The sequence below is a fragment of the Aythya ferina genome (genome assembly GCF_964211825.1).
Source record: "Aythya ferina genome assembly, contig: HAP1_SCAFFOLD_1339, whole genome shotgun sequence".
Lineage (NCBI taxonomy): Eukaryota > Metazoa > Chordata > Aves > Anseriformes > Anatidae > Aythya > Aythya ferina.
This window is the reverse complement of record NW_028180747.1, coordinates 68-17,686: the sequence shown is the minus strand read 5'-3', so window position 1 is coordinate 17,686 and position 17,619 is coordinate 68. Positions and strand designations below refer to the sequence as shown.

Below are 17,619 nucleotides of genomic sequence, written 5' to 3'. Positions count from 1 at the left end.
CAAAAAAAAAAACACCAAAAAACAACGAAAAAGAAAGAAAATAAAAGAAGATGATGTGCGAGGTGATGCCGACCATCAGCGAGGACGGGCGGCGGGGCTCGGGCTGCGGGGAGGAGCCGGGTTTGGAGCAGCTGATGGTGCAGATGCTGCGGGAGCGCGAGCGGCTGCTGGAGACGCTGCGGGACACCCAGGAGAGCCTGGCCACCGCCCAGCTGCGCCTGCGGGACCTGGCCCACGAGAGGGACGCCCTGCAGCGCCAGCTGGCCAGCGCCCTGCCCCAGGTAGGGAAGGGGTTAAAAAGGGGGGTGGGAGGGGTTTAAGGGGAGTGGGTGGGGCTTGGAGGGGGTGGGAGGGGCTTGGGGTGGGGCTTGGAGGGAGTGGGAGGGGTTTAAAGGGGGTGGGAGGGGCTTAAGGGGAGTGGGTGGGGCTTGGAGGGGGTGGGTGGGGCTTGGGGAGGGGCTTGGAGGGGAGTGGGTGGGGCTTGGAGGGAGTGGGAGGGGTTTAAAGGGGTGGGAGGGGCTTAAGGGGAGTGGGAGGGGCTTGGGGTGGGGCTTGGAGGGGAGTGGGTGGGGTTTAGAGGGAGTGGGAGGGGTTTAAAGGGGGGTGGGAGGGGGTTAAAAGGGGGTGGGAGGGGTTAAAAGGGGGGTGGAAGGGGTTTAAAGGGGGGTGGAAGGGGTTAAAAGGGGGGTGGGAGGGGTTTAAAGGGGTGTGGGAGGGGTTTTAAGGGGAGTGGGAGGGGCTTAAGGGGAGTGGGAGGGGTTTAAAGGGGGTGGGAGGGGGTTAAGGGGAGTGGGAGGGGCTTGGGGTGGGGCTTGGAGGGGAGTGGGTGGGGTTTAGAGGGAGTGGGAGGGGTTTAAAGGGGGGTGGGAGGGGCTTAAGGGGAGTGGGAGGGGCTTGGGTGGGGCTTGGAGGGGAGTGGGTGGGGTTTAGAGGGAGTGGGAGGGGTTTAAAGGGGGGTGGGAGGGGCTTGGGGAGTTGGTGGGTGGAGCTTAGAGGGGGTGGGAGGGGTTTAAATGGGGGGGTGGGAGGGGCTTAAGGGGAGTGGGAGGGGCTTGGAGAGGGGATTAGAGGGGGTGGGAGGGGTTTAAAGGGGGGTGGGAGGGGTTTAGAGGGAGTGGGAGGGGGTTAAAGGGGGGTGGGAGGGGTTAAAAGGGGGTGGGAGGGGGTTAAAAGGGATGGGAGGGGGTTGGGGAGGGGATTAGAGGGAGTGGGAGGGGCTTGGGGTGGGGCTTGGAGGGGAGTGGGTGGGGTTTAAGGGGAGTGGGAGGGGTTTAAAGGGAGTGGGAGGGGTTTGGAGTGAGTGGGAGGGGTTTAAAGGGGGGTGGGAGGGGTTTAAAGGGGGTGGGAGGGGTTAAAAGGGGGTGGGAGGGGTTTAAAGGGGTGTGGGAGGGGTTAAAAGGGGGTGGGAGGGGTTTAAAGGGGGGTGGGAGGGGGTTAAAGGGGGGTGGGAGGGGTTTAGAGGGAGTGGGAGGGGTTTAAAGGGGGGTGGGAGGGGTTAAAAAGGGGGGTGGGAGGGGTCTAAAGGGGGGTGGGAGGGGTTTAAAGGGGGGTGGGAGGGGGTTAAAGGGAGTGGGAGGGGGTTAAAGGGAGTGGGAGGGGTTTAAAGGGGGGTGGGAGGGGTTAAAAAGGGGGGTGGGAGGGGATTATGGGGAGTGGGAGGGGCTTAAGGGGAATGGGTGTGGCTTGGGGTGGGGTTTAGAGGGAGTGGGAGGGGCTTGGGGAGATGGTGGGTGGAGCTTAGAGGGGGTGGGAGGGGTTAAAGAGGGGTGGGAGGGGTTTAAAGGGGGTGGGAGGGGTTTAAAGTGGGGTGGGAGGGGTTAAAAGGGGGTGGGAGGGCCTTAAGGGGAGTGGGAGGGGGTTAAAGGGGATGGGAGGGGGTTGGGGAGGGGATTAGAGGGGGTGGGAGGGGCTTGGGGAGGGGGTGGGAGGGGGGTGGGAGGGGCTTAAGGGGAGTGGAAGGGGTTTAAAGGGGGGTGGGAGGGGCTTGGGGAGATGGTGGGTGGAGCTTAGAGGGGGTGGGAGGTGTTAAAGGGGGTGGGTGGGGCTTGGGGAGGGGCTTGGAGGGGAGTGGGTGGGGCTTGGAGGGAGTGGGAGGGGTTTAAAGGGGGTGGGAGGGGTTTAGAGTGAGTGGGAGGGTTTAAAGGGGGGGTGGGAGGGGTTTAAAGGGGGTGGGAGGGGTTAAAAGGGGTGTGGGAGGGGCTTAAGGGGAATGGGAGGGGTTTAAGGGGAGTGGGAGGGGGTTAAAGGGGATGGGAGGGGATTGGGGAGGGGATTAGAGGGAGTGGGAGGGGCTTGGGGAGATGGTGGGTGGAGCTTAGAGGGGGTGGGAGGGGCTAAAGGGGAGTGGGAGGGGCTTAAGGGGAGTGGGTGTGGCTTGGGGTGGGGTTTAGAGGGAGTGGGAGGGGCTTGGGGTGGGACTTGGAGGGGAGTGGGTGGGGTTTAAGGGGGGTGGGAGGGGGTTAAAGGGAGTGGGAGGGGTGTAGGGAGGGGGTGGGAGGGGCTTAGAGGGGATGGGAGGGGCTTGGGAAGGTGGTGGGTGGAGCTTAGAGGGGTGGGAGGGGTTTGGGGAGGGGCTTAGAGGGGGTGGGAGGGGCTTGGGGAGGTTGTGGGTGGGGCTTGGGGAGAGGTGGGAGGGGTTAAAAGGGGTGGGAGGGGCTTGGGGAGGTGGTGGGTGGGGCTTGGGGAGAGGTGGGAGGGGCTTAAATGTGGTGGGAGGGGCTTAATGGGGTGGGAGGGTCTTGATGAATATGGGAGGGGCTTAAAGGGGTGGGAGGGGCTTAAAGGGCACGGGAGGGGCTTAAAGAGGGTGGGAGGGGCTTAAAGAGGGTGGGAGGGGCTTAAAGGGATGGTAACTAAGGGGCGGGACTACCAAAAAGGGGGCGGTGCTACCAAAAGGGGGCGGTTCTACCCAAAGGGGGCGAGATTTTTTAAAGCGGGCGTGGCTTTTTAAAGCGGGCGTGGCCAGGGGGCGTGGCTTAACCCCCCCAATTTAACCCCTTCCTCCCCAGGAGCTGGCCGCCCTCACCAAGGAGCTGGGCCTGTGCCGGGAGCAGCTCCTGGAGCGCGAGGAGGAGATCGCCGAGCTCAAGGCCGAGCGCAACAACACGCGGGTAAAACCCCCCAAAACCCCCAAAAAAACCCAAAATCCCCCCAAAATATCATCTTATCACCCTATTTATGGTCTTTTGTGTCCCCCCCCAAGCTGCTTCTGGAGCATTTGGAGTGCCTGGTGTCCCGGCACGAGCGCTCGCTGCGGATGACGGTGGTGAAGCGCCAGGCGCAGGCCCCGGCGGGGGTCTCGTCGGAGGTGGAGGTGCTCAAGGCCCTCAAGTCCCTCTTCGAGCATCACAAGGCGCTGGATGAGAAGGTTTTTGGGGGGGTTGGGGGGGGTTTTGGGGGGGTTTGGGGGTTGTGGGGGTGTCTAGGGGGGGTGTGGGGGCGGCCAAGGGGGATTTGGGGGCATCTGGGGGGGATTTAGGGGCATCTGGAGGGGGTGTGGGGGCACCCAAGGGGGATTTGGGGGCATCTGGGGGGTGTGGGGGCACCCAAGGGGGATTTGGGGGCATCTGGGGGGGGGTTGGGGGCACCTGGAGGGGTTTTTGGGGCTCGTGGTGGCATCTAAAGGGGGTGTGGGGGATTTGGGGGCATTTGGAGGGGTGTGGGGGCACCTGGAGGGGTCTTTGGGGTCCGTGTGGGCATCTAGGGGGGATTTGGTGGCATCTGGGGGGGGGTGTGGGGGCACCCAAGGGGGATTTGGGGGCATCTAGGGGGGTGTGGGGGCATCTAAGGGGGTGTGGGGGCACCTGGAGGGGGTTTTGGGGCTCGTGGTGGCATCTAAAGGGGATGTGGGGGCACCCAAGGGGGATTTGGGGGCACCTGGGGGGGGATGTGGGGGCACCTGGATGGGACTTGGGGGATATTTGGGGTCTTGGGCTGGCCAGGGTGACATGGTAGCCCCAAGGGGACGTGGTGGCACCCAAGGGTGACGTGGTGGCACCTGGATGGGTCTTGGGGGATATTTGGGGTCTTGGGGTGACCGGGGTGACGTGGTGGCACCCAAGGGTGACCTGGTGGCACCTGGAGAGCTCTTGGGGGATATTTGGGGTCTTGGGGTGACCTGGGTGACTTGGTGACACCCAAGGGTGTCCCCTGGTGACCCCTGGGTGACACGGTGACACCCAAGGGTGACGTGGTGGCACCTGGATGGGTCTTGGGGGATATTCGGGGTTTTGGGATGACCTGGGGGACATGGTGACCCTAAGGGGACGTGGTGGCCCCCAGGGTGATGTGGTGGCACCCAAGGGTGCTGGGGGGGTCCCGTTGTCACCCCCTTGTCCCCCCCCCAGGTGCGGGAGCGCCTGCGGGTGGCCCTGGAGCGGGTGGCGGTGCTGGAGGAGGAGCTGGAGGTGTCCAACCAGGAGGTGGGTGGCAGGGGGGGGGGAACCCCAAAAAGGGGGCTGGGGACCCCAAAAAGGGGCTGGGGTCCCCCTGGGGGTGTCCCCAAAAAGAGTGGGGACCCCACGGGGGTGACGGGTGTCATCGTGTCCCCCCCCCCCCAGTCGTTGTCCCTCCGGGAGCAGCTCTCCCGGCGTCGCTCCGGCCTCGAGGACGCGCCCAGCGATGGGGACAGCTCGGTAGGAGGGTCACGGGGTCAAAGGTCACGGGGTCAAAGGTCATGGGGTCACGGGGTCAAGGGTCACGGGGTCAAGGGTCACAAGGGTATGGGGTCAGGGGAGGGGGAAAGGGTGGGGGTGGGGGGAAGGGAGGGGGTGTTTTAGGGTCAGGGGGGAAGGTGGGGTCGTTTTGGGGTCGTTTTGGGGTCGTTTTGGGGTCGTTTTGGGGTCATTTTGGGGTCGGGGTCATTTTGGGGTCATTTTGGGGTCACGGGGGCATTTGGGGTCAGGGTGGGGTCAAGGGGCATTTTAGGGGCAAGGTGGGGTGATTTGGGGTCACATGGAGTCATTTGAGGGTTAGGGTGGGGTCGGGGATCATTTTGGGGTCATGGGGGTCATTTTAGGGTCAGGGTGGGGTCATTTGGGGTCAGGGTGGGGTCACAGAGGGGTCACGGGGTCATTTTGGGGACAGGTTGGGGTCAGGGTGGTGGGCATGGGGTTGGGGTCATGGTGGGGTCATTTTAGGGGCAAAGTGGGGTCATTTGGGGTCACGTGTGGTCATTTTAGGGCACTTTGGGGTCAGGGTGGGGTCATTTGAGGGTTCGGGTGGGGTCAGAGTTCATTTTTGGGATCAGGGTGGGGTCATTTTGGGGTCATGGAGAGGGTCATTCTAGGGTCACGATGGGGTCATGCTGGGGGTCATCTTAGGGTCACTTTGGGGTTCCTTTTAGGGTTATGAGGGACATTTTAGGGTCATTTTGGGGTTCATTTTAGGATCACTTTAGGATTCTTTTTAGGGTCCCAGGGGTCGTTTTAGGGTTCATTTTAGGGTCATTTTGGGGTTCATTTTAGGGTCACTTTGGGGTTCATTTTAGGGTTGATTTTAGGGTCACTTTGAGGTTGATTTTAGGGTCATTTTGGGGTTACGAGGGCCATTTTAGGGTCACAGGGGTCACTTTGGAGATCATTTTAGGGTTGATTTTAGGGTCACTTTGGGATTCATTTTAGGGTCCCAGGGGTCATTTTAGGGTCATGGTGGGGATCACTTTGGGGTTGATTTTAGGGTCACTTTGGATATCATTTTAGGGTCACTTTGGGATTCTTTTTAGGGTCACAGGGGTCATGTTAGGGTTGATTTTAGGGTCACTTTGGGGTTCCTTTTAGAGTCACTTTGGCGTTCATTTTAGGGTCATTTTGGAGTCATGGGGGCCATTTTAGGGCCATGGGGAGTTCGGGACGATACCAGGCGGGGTCAGAGGTCAAAGTGCCCCCCCTGTCCCTCCCGCAGCCCCCCTCGGAGGGTCGCCGCCGTGGCGGGGGGGCCCCTAGGGCACAGCAGGAGATTTCCTTTTAGGGTCACTTTGGGGTTCGTTGTAGGGTCACAGGTGTCATTTTAGGGTTGATTTTAGGGTCAGAGGGGTCATTTTAGTGTCATGGTGGGGATCATTTTGGGGTTCCTTTTAGGGTCCCAGGGGTCATTTTAGGGTTCATTTTAGGGTCATTTTGGGGTTCATTTTAGGGTCACTTTGGGGTTCATTTTAGGGTCACAGGGTTCATTTTAGGGTTGATTTTAGGGTCACTTTGGGATTCATTTTAGGGTCATTTTGGGGTTACGAGGGCCATTTTAGGGTCACAGGGGTCACTTTGGAGATCATTTTAGGGTTGATTTTAGGGTCACTTTGGGATTCATTTTAGGGTCCCAGGGGTCATTTTAGGGTCATGGTGGGGATCACTTTGGGGTTGATTTTAGGGTCACTTTGGATATCATTTTAGGGTCACTTTGGGATTCTTTTTAGGGTCACAGGGGTCATGTTAGGGTTGATTTTAGGGTCACTTTGGGGTTCCTTTTAGGGTCACTTTGGGGTTCATTTTAGGGTCATTTTGGGGTTCGTTTTAGGGCTACGAGGGCCATTTTAGGGCCATGGGGAGTTCGGGACGATACCAGGCGGGGTCAGAGGTCAAAGTGCCCCCCCTGTCCCTCCCGCAGCCCCCCTCGGAGGGTCGCCGCCGTGGCGGGGGGGCCCCCAGGGCGCAGCGGGAGCGGGTGGCGGCGCTGTGCCGCCAACTGGGGCGGCTGCAGGAGGAGGCGGCCGGGGCCCAGCGGGAGCTGGCGAGAGCCCAGGAGGCCGGGGCCAAGCTGCAGAGGGACCTCAAAGAGGTACGGGGTCGGGGAAACCCCCCCCTAAAAAAAAAAAATCCTAAAGGTTATTATGGAATGGGGGGCGTCCCAAAATGGGGGGTGTCCCGGAATTGGGGGGCGTCCCGGAATGGGGGGTGTCCCGAAAGGGGGGTGTTGGGGAATGGGTCACCAAATGGGAACCCCAAAATGGGGGCACCCCAAAGTGGGGGAATCCCAAAAAGGGCTCCCTGAAATGGGGGCGTCCCAAAATGGGAAAGTCCCAAAAAGGGACCCCTGAAATGGGGGTGTCCCGAAATGGGGGTGTTGTGGGATGGGAAGGTCACCAAATGGGATCCCCCAAATGGGGGCACCCCAAAGTGGGGGAATCCCAAAAAGAAACCCCTGAAATGGGGCATCCCAAAGAGGGGAAGTCCCAAAAAGGGATCCCCGAAATGGGGGTGTCCCAAAATGGGGGTGTTGTGGGATGGGAGGGTCACCAAATGGGAACCCCAAAACGGGGGCACCCCAAAGTGGGGGAATCCCAAATGTTGGTGTCCTAAAGTGGGAGAATCCCGAAAAGGGACCCCTGAAATGGGGCATCCCGAAATGGGGTTGTCCTAAAATGGGGAAGTCCCAAAAAGGGCTCCCCAAAATGGGGGTGTTGGGGAATGGGTCACCAAATGGGAACCCCAAAATGGGGGTGCCTCAAAGTGGGGGAATCCCAAATGTTGGCACCCTAAAGTGGGAGAATCCCAAAAGGGGACCCCTGAAATGGGGGTGTCCCAAAATGGGGGAGTCCCAGAAAGGGACCCCTGAAATGGGGGTGTTGGGGAATGGGTCACCAAATGGGAACCCCAAAACAGGGGTACCCCAAAGTGGGAGAATCCCAAAAAGGGACCCCCGAAACGGGGGTGTCCCGAAATGGGCAAGTCCCCAAAAGGGACCCCTGAAATGGGGGCCCCTGTGTCCCCAACTGTCCCCAACTGTCCCCACGTGTCCCCCCATGTCCCCAAGTGTCCCCTCATGTCCCCATGGATCCCCCCATGTCCCCACACATCCCCATGTCCCCCCCTGTCCCCATGCGTCCCCATCCCCTCGCAGCCCCTCTCCCTGTCCCCAACCGTCCCAAATTGTCCCCAACCGTCCCGAATTGTCCCCAACTGTCCCAAAATGTCCCCAACTGTCCCCATGTGTCCCCCCATGTCCCCACTTGTCCCCATTCCCCCGTGTCCCCCTCCTGTCCCCCTCATGTCCCCATGTGTCCCCATCCCCTCGCAGCCCCTCTCCCTGTCCCCAACCATCCCAAATTGTCCCCAACCGTCCCGAATTGTCCCCAACCGTCCCAAAATGTCCCCAACTGTCCCCATGTGTCCCCCCATGTCCCCACTTGTCCCCATCCCCCTGTGTCCCCCTCCTGTCCCCCTCATGTCCCCATGCGTCCCCATCCCCTTGCAGCCCCTCTCTCCATCCCCAACCATCCCCAACTGTCCCAAATTATCCCCAACCGTCCCCAACCGTCCCGAATTGTCCCCAACTGTCCTCATGTGTCCCCCCATGTCCCCACTTGTCCTCATTCCCCCGTGTCCCCCTCGTGTCCCTTTCATGTCCCCATGCGTCCCCATCCCCTCGCAGCCCCTCTCTCCATCCCCAACTGTCCCCAACCGTCCCAAATTGTCCCCAACCATCCCGAAATGTCCTCATCTGTCCCAAATTGTCCCCAACTGTCCCCTAATGTCCCCAAGTGTCCCCAAATGTCCCCACACATCCCCATGTCCCCCCCGGTGTTCCCCTGTGTCCCCATGCATCCCCATCCTCAACCGTCCCCAACTGTCCCAAATTGTTCCCAACCATCCCCAACTGTCCCAAATTGTCCCCAGCTGTCCCCAACCGTCCCGAATTGTCCCCAAATGTCCCCAAATGTCCCCATGTGTCCCCCCATGTCCCCACTCATCCCCATTCCCCCGTGTCCCCCTCGTGTCCCCATGCATCCCCATCCCCTCGCAGCCCCTCTCTCCATCCCCAACCATCCCCAACTGTCCCAAATTATCCCCAACCGTCCCCAACCGTCCCGAATTGTCCCCAAATGTCCCCGAAATGTCCCCAACCGTCCCCGTGGCAGGCGCTGGCGCAGCGGGAGGACATGGAGGAGCGCATCACCACCCTGGAGCGCCGCTACCTGAGCGCCCAGCGCGAGGCCACCTCCCTGCACGACGCCAACGACCGGCTGGAGAACGAGCTGGCCAGCAAGGACTCGCTGTACCGCCAGGTGGGGGGCACGGGGGGGGCGCCCGGGGACATTTGGGGACATTTGGGGACACTTGGGGACAGCTGGGGATGTGGGGGAGAAAGGGGGGCGGTGGGGAGTTGGGGGGTGTGGGGTGGATGGAGGTGGTGGGGATGTGGGGTGATGGGGATGTGGGGACATGGGGACATGGGGGGGACACCTGGGGACACTTGGGGACACTTGGGGGCATTTGGGGACAGCTGGGGACAGATGGGGAACGTGGGGGGGACAGGGGGGTGGTGGGGAGTTGGGGGGTGTGGGATGGATGGGGACATCATGGGGATGGTGGGGGGACGTGGGGTGATGGGGACGTGGGGACATGGGGGGGACACCTGGGGACACTTGGGGACACTTGGGGGCATTTGGGGACACTTGGGGACAGCTGGGGACAGATGGGGAACGTGGGGGGGACAGGGGGGCAGTGGGGAGTTTGGGGGTGTGGGGTGGATGGGGGTGGTGGGGGTGTGGGGTGATGGGGATGTGGGGACATGGGGACATGGGGGGGACACCTGGGGACACTTGGGGACACTTGGGGGCATTTGGGGACACTTGGGGACAGCTGGGGATGTGGGGGGGAAAGGGGGGCGGTGGGGAGTTTGGGGGTGTGGGGTGGATGGGGACATGGGGACATGGGGGGATATGGGGACAATGGTGACATGGGGGGGACACCAGGGGACATGGGGATGTGGGGGGGACACCTGGGGACACTTGGGGACACTTGGGGACATGGGGGGGACACTTGGGGACATGGGGGGGACAGGGGGGCGGTGGGGAGTTGGGGGGTGTGGGGTGGATGGAGACATGGGGGGACTTGGGGGTGATGGGGGTGATTGGGGACATGGGGACACGTGGGGGGGACACTTGGGGACACAGGGGGACACGGGGACTTGGGGGGGGACACTTGGGGACCTGGGGACACTTGGGGACATGGGGGGGACACTTGGGGACATGGGGGGGGACACCGGGGGACATGGGGGGGACATTGGGATGATGAGGACATGGATGGGGACACGAGGACATAGAGGGGACACGGGGCCGGATGGGGACACGGGGACTTGGGGAGGGGCCACTTGGGGACCTGGGGGGTGGTTGGGGACATGGGGGGGGGACACTTGGGGACATGGGGGGGGACACCTGGGGACATGGGGGGGACATTGGGGATGATGGGGACATGGGGGTGGATGAGGATATGGGGGGACATGAATGGGGACACGAGGACATAGAGGGGACACGGGGCCAGAAGGGGACACGGGGACTTGGGGGGGGGACACTTGGGGACCTGGGGACACTTGGGGACATGGGGGGGACACTTGGGGACATGGGGGGGACACCTGGGGACCTGGGGGTGGTTGGGGACATAGGGATGAGGATGATGGGGACAGGGGGGTGGATGGGGACACGAGGACACAGAGGGGACTTGGGGCTGGTTGGGGACACAGGGGGGACACTTGGGGACATGGGGGTGTTTGGGGACATGGGGGGGGGACACTTGGGGACATGGGGGGGGACACCGGGGGACATGGGGGGGACATTGGGATGATGAGGACATGGATGGGGACACGAGGACATAGAGGGGACACGGGGCCGGATGGGGACACGGGGACTTGGGGGGGGGACACTTGGGGACCTGGGGGTGGTTGGGGACATGGGGGGGACACTTGGGGACATGGGGGGGGACACCGGGGGACATGGGGGGGACATTGGGATGATGAGGACATGGATGGGGACACGAGGACATAGAGGGGACACGGGGCCGGATGGGGACACGGGGACTTGGGGGGGGGACACTTGGGGACCTGGGGGGTGGTTGGGGACATGGGGGGGACACTTGGGGACATGGGGGGGACACTTGGGGACTTTGGGGGACATTGGGATGATGGGGACATGGGGGTGGATGAGGATATGGGGGGGACATGAATGGGGACACGAGGACATAGAGGGGACACGGGGCCGGATGGGGACACGGGGACTTGGGGGGGGGCCACTTGGGGACCTGGGGGTGGTTGGGGACATGGGGGGGGACACTTGGGGACATGGGGGGGACACTTGGGGACATGGGGGGGGGACACCTGGGGACATGGGGGTGGATGGGGACATAGGGATGAGGATGATGGGGACACGAGGACATAGAGGGGACACGGGGCCGGATGGGGACACGGGGACTTGGGGGGGGGACATTTGGGGACCTGGGGGTGGTTGGGGACATTTTTGGGGGGGTGTCCCCGTCCCCGCAGAGCGAGGAGAAGGGCCGGCAGCTGCAGGAGTGGCTGGAGGACGCCAAGGCCAAGCTGCAGCAGACCCTGCAGAAAGCCGAGACCCTGCCCGAAATCGAGGCCCAGCTGGCGCAGAGGGTGGCCGCCCTCACCAAGGTGGGCTTGGGGGGGTCTGGGGGGGTCTGGGGGGGTCGTGGGGGGGGTTTGGGGGGGGTTTGGGGGGTCCTGGGGGGAAAAGAGGGGTCCTGGGGGGGGGTTGGGGGGTTCTGGGTGGGCTGGAGGGGGGCTGGGGGCTCCTGGAGGGGGTTTGGGGGGTCCTAAGGGGGTCCTGGGGGGGTCCTGGGGGGGTCGTGGGGGGGGATGAGGGGTCGTGGGGGGGGGTTGGGGGGTCCTGGGGGGGGCTGAGGGGGTCTGGGGGCTCCTGGAGGGGGTTTGGGGGGTCCTAAAGGGGGTTTGGGGGGTTTTAAAGGGGTTCTGGGGGGGGATGAGGGGTCGTGGGGGGGGGTTGGGGGGTCCTGGGGGGGGAATGAGGGGTCGTGGGGGGGGTTTGGGGGGTCCTGGGGGGGTCCTGGGGGGGGATGAGGGGTCGTGGGGGGGGTTGGAGGGGGTTTGGGGGGTCCTAAAGGGGGTTTGGGGGGTTTTAAAGGGGTCCTGGGAGGGGATGGGGGGTCCTAAGGGGGTCCTAAGGGGGTCCTGGGGGGCGATGGGGGGTCTGAAGGGGGTCTTGGGGGCGTCCTGGGGGGGTCCTGGGGGGGGATGAGGGGTCGTGGGGGGGGGTGGAGGGGGTTTGGGGGGTCCTAAAGGGGGTTTGGGGGGTCCTAAAGGGGTCCTGGGAGGGGATGGGGGGTCCTAAGGGGGTCCTGGGGGGTCCTGGGGGGCGATGGGGAGTCCGAAGGGGGTCCTGGGGGGGTCCTGGGGGGTTCTGGGGGGGTTTGGGGGGTCCTGGGGGGGGGCTGGAGGGGGTCTGGGGGCTCCTGGAGGGGGTTTGGGGGGTTTTAAAGGGGTCCTGGGGGGGTCCTGGGGGGGTCGTGGGGGGGGATGAGGGGTCCTGGGGGGGGATGAGGGGTCGTGGGGGGGGGTTGGGGGGTCCTGGGTGGGGCTGAGAGGGTCTGGGGGCTCCTGGAGGGGGTTTGGGGGGGTCTGGGGGGGTCCTGGGGGGGTCCTGGGGGGGTCATGGGGGGGGATGAGGGGTCGTGGGGGGGGTCTGGGGGCTCCTGGAGGGGGTTTGGGGGGTCCTAAAGGGGTCCTGGGGGGGTCCTGGGGGGGTCGTGGGGGGGGTTTGGGGGGTCCTGGGGGGTCTGAGGGGGTCTGGGGGCTCCTGGAGGGGGTTTGGGGGGTCCTAAGGGGGTCCTAGGGGGGGCTGGGGGGGTCCTGGGAGGGGATGGGGGGTCTGAAGGGGGTCCTGGGGGGGGTTGGGGGGTCCTGGGGGGGGATGAGGGGTCGTGGGGGGGGTTGGAGGGGGTTTGGGGGGTCCTAATGGGGGTTTGGGGGGTTTTAAAGGGGTTCTGGGGGGGGATGAGGGGTCGTGGGGGGGGGTTGGGGGGTCCTGGGGGGGGAATGAGGGGTCGTGGGGGGGGGTTGGGTGGTCCTGGGGGGGCTGGAGGGGGTCTGGGGGCTCCTGGAGGGGGTTTGGGGGGTTTTAAAAGGGTCCTGGGGGGGGATGAGGGGTCCTGGGGGGGGGATGAGGGGTCGTGGGGGGGGTTTGGGGGGTCCTGAGGGGGGCTGAGGGGGTCTGGGGGCTCCTGGAGGGGGTTTGGGGGGTCCTAAAGGGGTCCTGGGAGGGGATGGGGGGGGTCTGGGGGATCCTGGGGGTGTCCTGGGGGGGGGGGCTTGGGGGGTCGTGGGGGGGGATGAGGGGTCGTGGGGGGGGTTGGAGGGGTCCTGGGGGGGGGCCTGAGGGGGGGCTGACCCCCCCACGTCCCAATTGCCCCCCCCATGTCCCCATTGACCCCTCCATGCCCCCCCACCTCCCCATTGACCCCCCCCTTGCCCCCCCCCACGACCCCAATTGCCCCCCCCCGTGTCCCATTGCTCCCCCCACGACCCCATTGACCCCCCCACGACCCCATTGCCCCCCCCCCCGACCCCATTGCCCCCCCCCCCGTGCCCCCCCCCAGGCCGAGGAGCGCCACGGGAACTTCGAGGAGCGGCTGCGGCAGCTGGAGGCACAGCTCCAGGAGAAGAACCAGGAGCTGCAGAGGGTGGGGGGGGGCACTTTTTGTTGGGGGGGGGGCACCTGGGGGGGGGGGCACTTTGGGGGGGGGCATTTTGGGGTGGGGGGGGCAGGAGGGGGGAATTTGGGGGGATGGAGATGAAAGGGGATGCCCAAAAGGGTCCTGGGGGGGGTGTTTTAAAGGGGGGGGGGGCACTTTTTTTGGGAGGGGGGGCACTTTGAGGGGGGGTCTTTTTGGGGGGGGCACTTTGGGGGGGGGCATTTTGGGGTGGGGGGGGCAGGAGGGGGGAATTTGGGGGGATGGAGATGAAAGGGGATGCCCAAAAGGGTCCTGGGGGGGTGTTTTAAAGAGGGGGGGGGCACAATTTTTTTTGGGGGGGGGGGGTCACTTTGATAGGGGGTCTTTTTGGGGGTGTTTAATTTGGGGGGGGGCACTTGGGGGGGGCAAGAGGGGGGAATTTTGGGGGGGGGATGGAGATGAAAGGGGATGCCCAAAAGGGTCCTGGGGGGGTGATTTAAAGAGGGGGGGGGCACTTTTTTGGGGAGGGGGGGGCACTTTGAGAGGGGGTCTTTTTGGGGGGGTCACTTTGGGGGGGGTTACTTGGAGGGGGGGGCAGGAGGGGGGAATTTGGGGGGGATGGAGGAGGAAGAGGAGATGCCCAAAAGGGTCCTGGGGGGTGTTTTAAAGAGGGGGGGGGGCACAATTTTTTTTGGGGGGGGGGTGTCAGTTGGGGGGGCACTTTTGGGTGTTTAATTTGGGGGGGGTCACTTGGGGGGGGGGGCAATTGGAGGGGATTTAGAGGGGCAGGGGAGAAAGAGGGGATGCCCAAAAGGGTCCTGGGGGGGTGTTTTAAAGAGGGGGGGGGGCACTTTTTTGGGGAGGGGGGGGCACTTTGAGAGGGGGTCTTTTTGGGGGGGTCACTTTGGGGGGGGTTACTTGGAGGGGGGGGGGAAAGAGGGGGGAATTTTGGGGGGATGGAGATGAAAGGGGAGATGCCCAAAAGGGTCCTGGGGCGGGGGGTGCGCGCATTAAAACGGGGCCGGGGGCCAAACCAGACAAATGGGGGGGGTCTGTTTTAAAGTGGGGGGGGGGTCTCAGGGTTGTGCCCCCCCCCCAGGCAAGGCAGAGGGAGAAGATGAACGACGAGCACAACCGGCGGCTGTCGGAGACCGTGGACCGGCTGCTGTGCGAGTCCAACGAGCGGCTGCAGCTGCACCTCAAAGAGCGCATGGGGGCCCTGGAAGAAAAGGTTAAAAATCATTTTTTTTTGCGGGGGGGCACTCTGGAGAGTCCTGGGGGGGGTGTCCTAAAAGTTTCGAAACGATCCGACCCGTTTTTCCCGTTTTTTTCCCCAAAAAAAAGAACTCGCTGAGTGAGGAGATCGCCAATATGAAGAAGCTGCAGGACGAGCTGCTGCTCAATAAGGTTTTAATTTGGGGGGGGGGATTTAAAAATGGGGGGGTCAGGGGGGTTGAGGGGGGGCGTGAGGGTTATGGGGAAGGTGCTGACCCCCCCCCCAAAAAAAATAATCGCCCCCCAGGAGCAGTTGCTGGCTGAGATGGAGAGGATGCAGCTGGAGATCGACCAGCTGCGGGGGCGCCCCCCCAGCTCCAACTACTCCAGGTAGCCCCCCCCCCCCCAAAAAATTACCCAAAGACCCCCCCCCCCAATTTACAAGGACCCCCCCCCAAAAATACCCAAGGACCCCCCCCAGCTCCCTCAGTTACCCCAGACACCCCCCCAAATACCCATGGACCCCTCCAGACCCCCCCCAAATTACCCAAGGACCCCCCCAGACCCCCCCCATTATCAAGGACCCCCCCAAAAAAATACCCAAGGACCCCCCCCAGCTCCCCCAATTTACAAGGACCCCCCCCCAGTTACCCCAGAACCCCCCAATTACCCAGAGACCCCCCCAGCTCTCCCCCTTACCCCAAATCCCCCCCCCAAATTACCCAAAGACCCCCCCCCAATTTACAAGGACCCCCCCCCCAAAAATACCCAAGGACCCCCCCCCAGCTCCCCCAATTTCCCCAGACCCCCCCCCAATTACCCAATTACCCCCCCCAAGACCCCCCCCTTACCCCCAAATGCCCCCCCAATTACCTAAAGACCCCCCCAGCCCCCCCCCAAATACCCCAGACCCCCCCCAATTACCCAAATCCCCCCCCAAGACCCCCCCTTACCCCAAATGCCCCCCCCCCAACTACCCAAAGACCCCCCCAGACCCCTCCCATTACCTGAGACCCCCCCCCAATTACCCCAGGACCCCCCCCCCAATTACCCAAGGACCCCCCCCCATTACCCCAGAGCCCCCCCCAGCCCCCCCCCATCACCCCCAATCCCCCCCCAAATCCCCCCCCCAATTCTTTCTCCTTTGGGGGGGGGGGGCTTGGGGGATGCCCCCCCCACCCCAAAAAGCCCCCCCCCCACCCTAAAAGCCCCCCCCCCCCCATTTTAGGTCCCTGCCGGGCAGTGCCCTGGAGCTGCGCTACCCCCAGACCCCCGCCGGGGGGGGGGCAACCCCCGACCCCTATGGGCCCGGGGCCCCCCCCCCGCAGAGCCCGGGGGGGGCGCTGGGCCCCCCCCCCAGGAGGAAAGCACCAAGGTGGGGGGGGGGATTTTTGGGGTGGGGGGGGCTGGAAAGGGGATTTGGGGGGGTCCTGGGGGGGATTTGGGGGGGGGAATTTGGGCTGGGGGGGGTTGAAAAAGGGATTTTGGGGGGGGTCCTGGGGGGGATTTGGGGGTGGGGGGGGCTGAAAAGGGGATCTGGGGGGGGTCCGGGGGGGATTTTTAGGGTGGGGGGGCTGAAAAGGGGATTTGGGGGGGGGTCCTGGGGAGGATTTGGGGGGGATTTTTAGGGTGGGGGGGTTAAAAAGGGGATTTGGGGGGGGTCTCTGAGCTCCTGGGGGGGGATTTTTTTTGGGGGGGGGTCTGAAAAGGGGATTTGGGGGGGTTCTGGGGGGGATTTGGGGGGAATTTTTAGGGTGGGGGGGCTCAAAATGGAATTTGGGGGGGGTCTCTGAGCTTCAGGGGGGGCATTTTTTGGGGTGGGGGGGCTGAGAAGGGGATTTGGGGGGGTCTTGGAGGGTGTTTGGGGGGGCTTTTGGGGTGGGGGGGGCTATTAAAAGGGGATTTGGGGGGGGTCTCTGAGCTTGGGGGGGGGCATTTTTTTTGGGGGGGGGGGGTTCTCCATGCCCCTTCTTTTTATTTTTAGGGCCCGGAGTGGGAGCGGGGGGGTCCCTTCGATGCTCCCCCCCCCCCCCCACGAAGGCTCGGACGAGGAAGAGCGCGAAGCCGGGGGGGGGCCCCGGGGGGGGGGGCCCGGGGAGCCCCTGTCCCCCAGCGGACAGACGGACGTGCAGACCTTGGCCTTCATGCTGCAGGAACAGCTCGAGGCCATCAACAAGGAGATCAAGTCAGTGCCCCCCCCCCCGGGACCCCCCCCCACCCCAAAATCCCTGAGACCCCCCCCCAAAAACCCTAAAACCCAGGGACCCCCCCAAGACCCCAAAACCCCTTGGAATCCCTCCCCAGACACCCCAAAACCCAACGATCCTAAAACCCAGAGACCCCAAAAACCCCCAGGACCCCCCCCCTAGGGACCCCCCCCCCCACCCCAAAATCTCTGAGACCCCCCCCCCAAAAACCCAAAACCTCAGGGACCCCCCCAAGACCCCAAAACCCCTTGGAAACCCTCCCCAGACACCCCAAAACCCTCGGACCCCACACCCAAGAATGCTCCCAGGGCCCCCCCGGGACCCCCCCCCACCCAAAAATCCCTGAGACCCCCCCCAAAAAAAACCCAAAACCTCAGGGACCCCCCCCAAGACCCCAAAACCCCAAAGACCCCAAACCCCCAGGACCCCCTGTCCCCCCCCCCCAGCCTTCATGCTGCAGGAACAGCTCGAGGCCATCAACAAGGAGATCAAGTCAGTGCCCCCCCCCCGGGACCCCCCCCCACCCCCAAAATCCCTGAGACCCCCCCCCAAAAAAACCCAAAACCTCAGGGACCCCCCCCAAGACCCCAAAACCCCTTGGAAACCCTCCCCAGACACCCCAAAACCCAACGATCCTAAACCCCAGAGACCCCAAAAACCCCCAGGACCCCCCCCCTAGGGACCCCCCCCCCCCCCAAAATCTCTGAGACCCCCCCCCAAAAAAACCCAAAACCTCAGGGACCCCCCCCCAAGACCCCAAAACCCCTTGGAATCCC

The 17,619-nt window shown here is 63.7% G+C and overlaps 1 protein-coding gene across 1 annotated transcript; it reads left to right on the top strand.

The window, feature by feature from the left end:
* Window positions 1–9: 9 nt before the first annotated feature.
* LOC311429543 (liprin-alpha-3-like) lies at window positions 10–16,821 on the top strand (the record flags this gene model as incomplete). The annotated part of the gene is made up of 14 exons (XM_084540631.1): window positions 10–281; window positions 3,009–3,110; window positions 3,203–3,367; window positions 4,347–4,421; window positions 4,560–4,634; window positions 6,601–6,771; window positions 8,852–8,998; window positions 11,251–11,385; window positions 13,347–13,430; window positions 14,521–14,652; window positions 14,766–14,828; window positions 14,944–15,026; window positions 15,865–16,011; window positions 16,621–16,821. Coding segments are annotated over exons 1-14 (1,811 nt in total), but the record flags the coding sequence as incomplete, so codon positions are not given.
* Window positions 16,822–17,619: the final 798 nt, after the last annotated feature.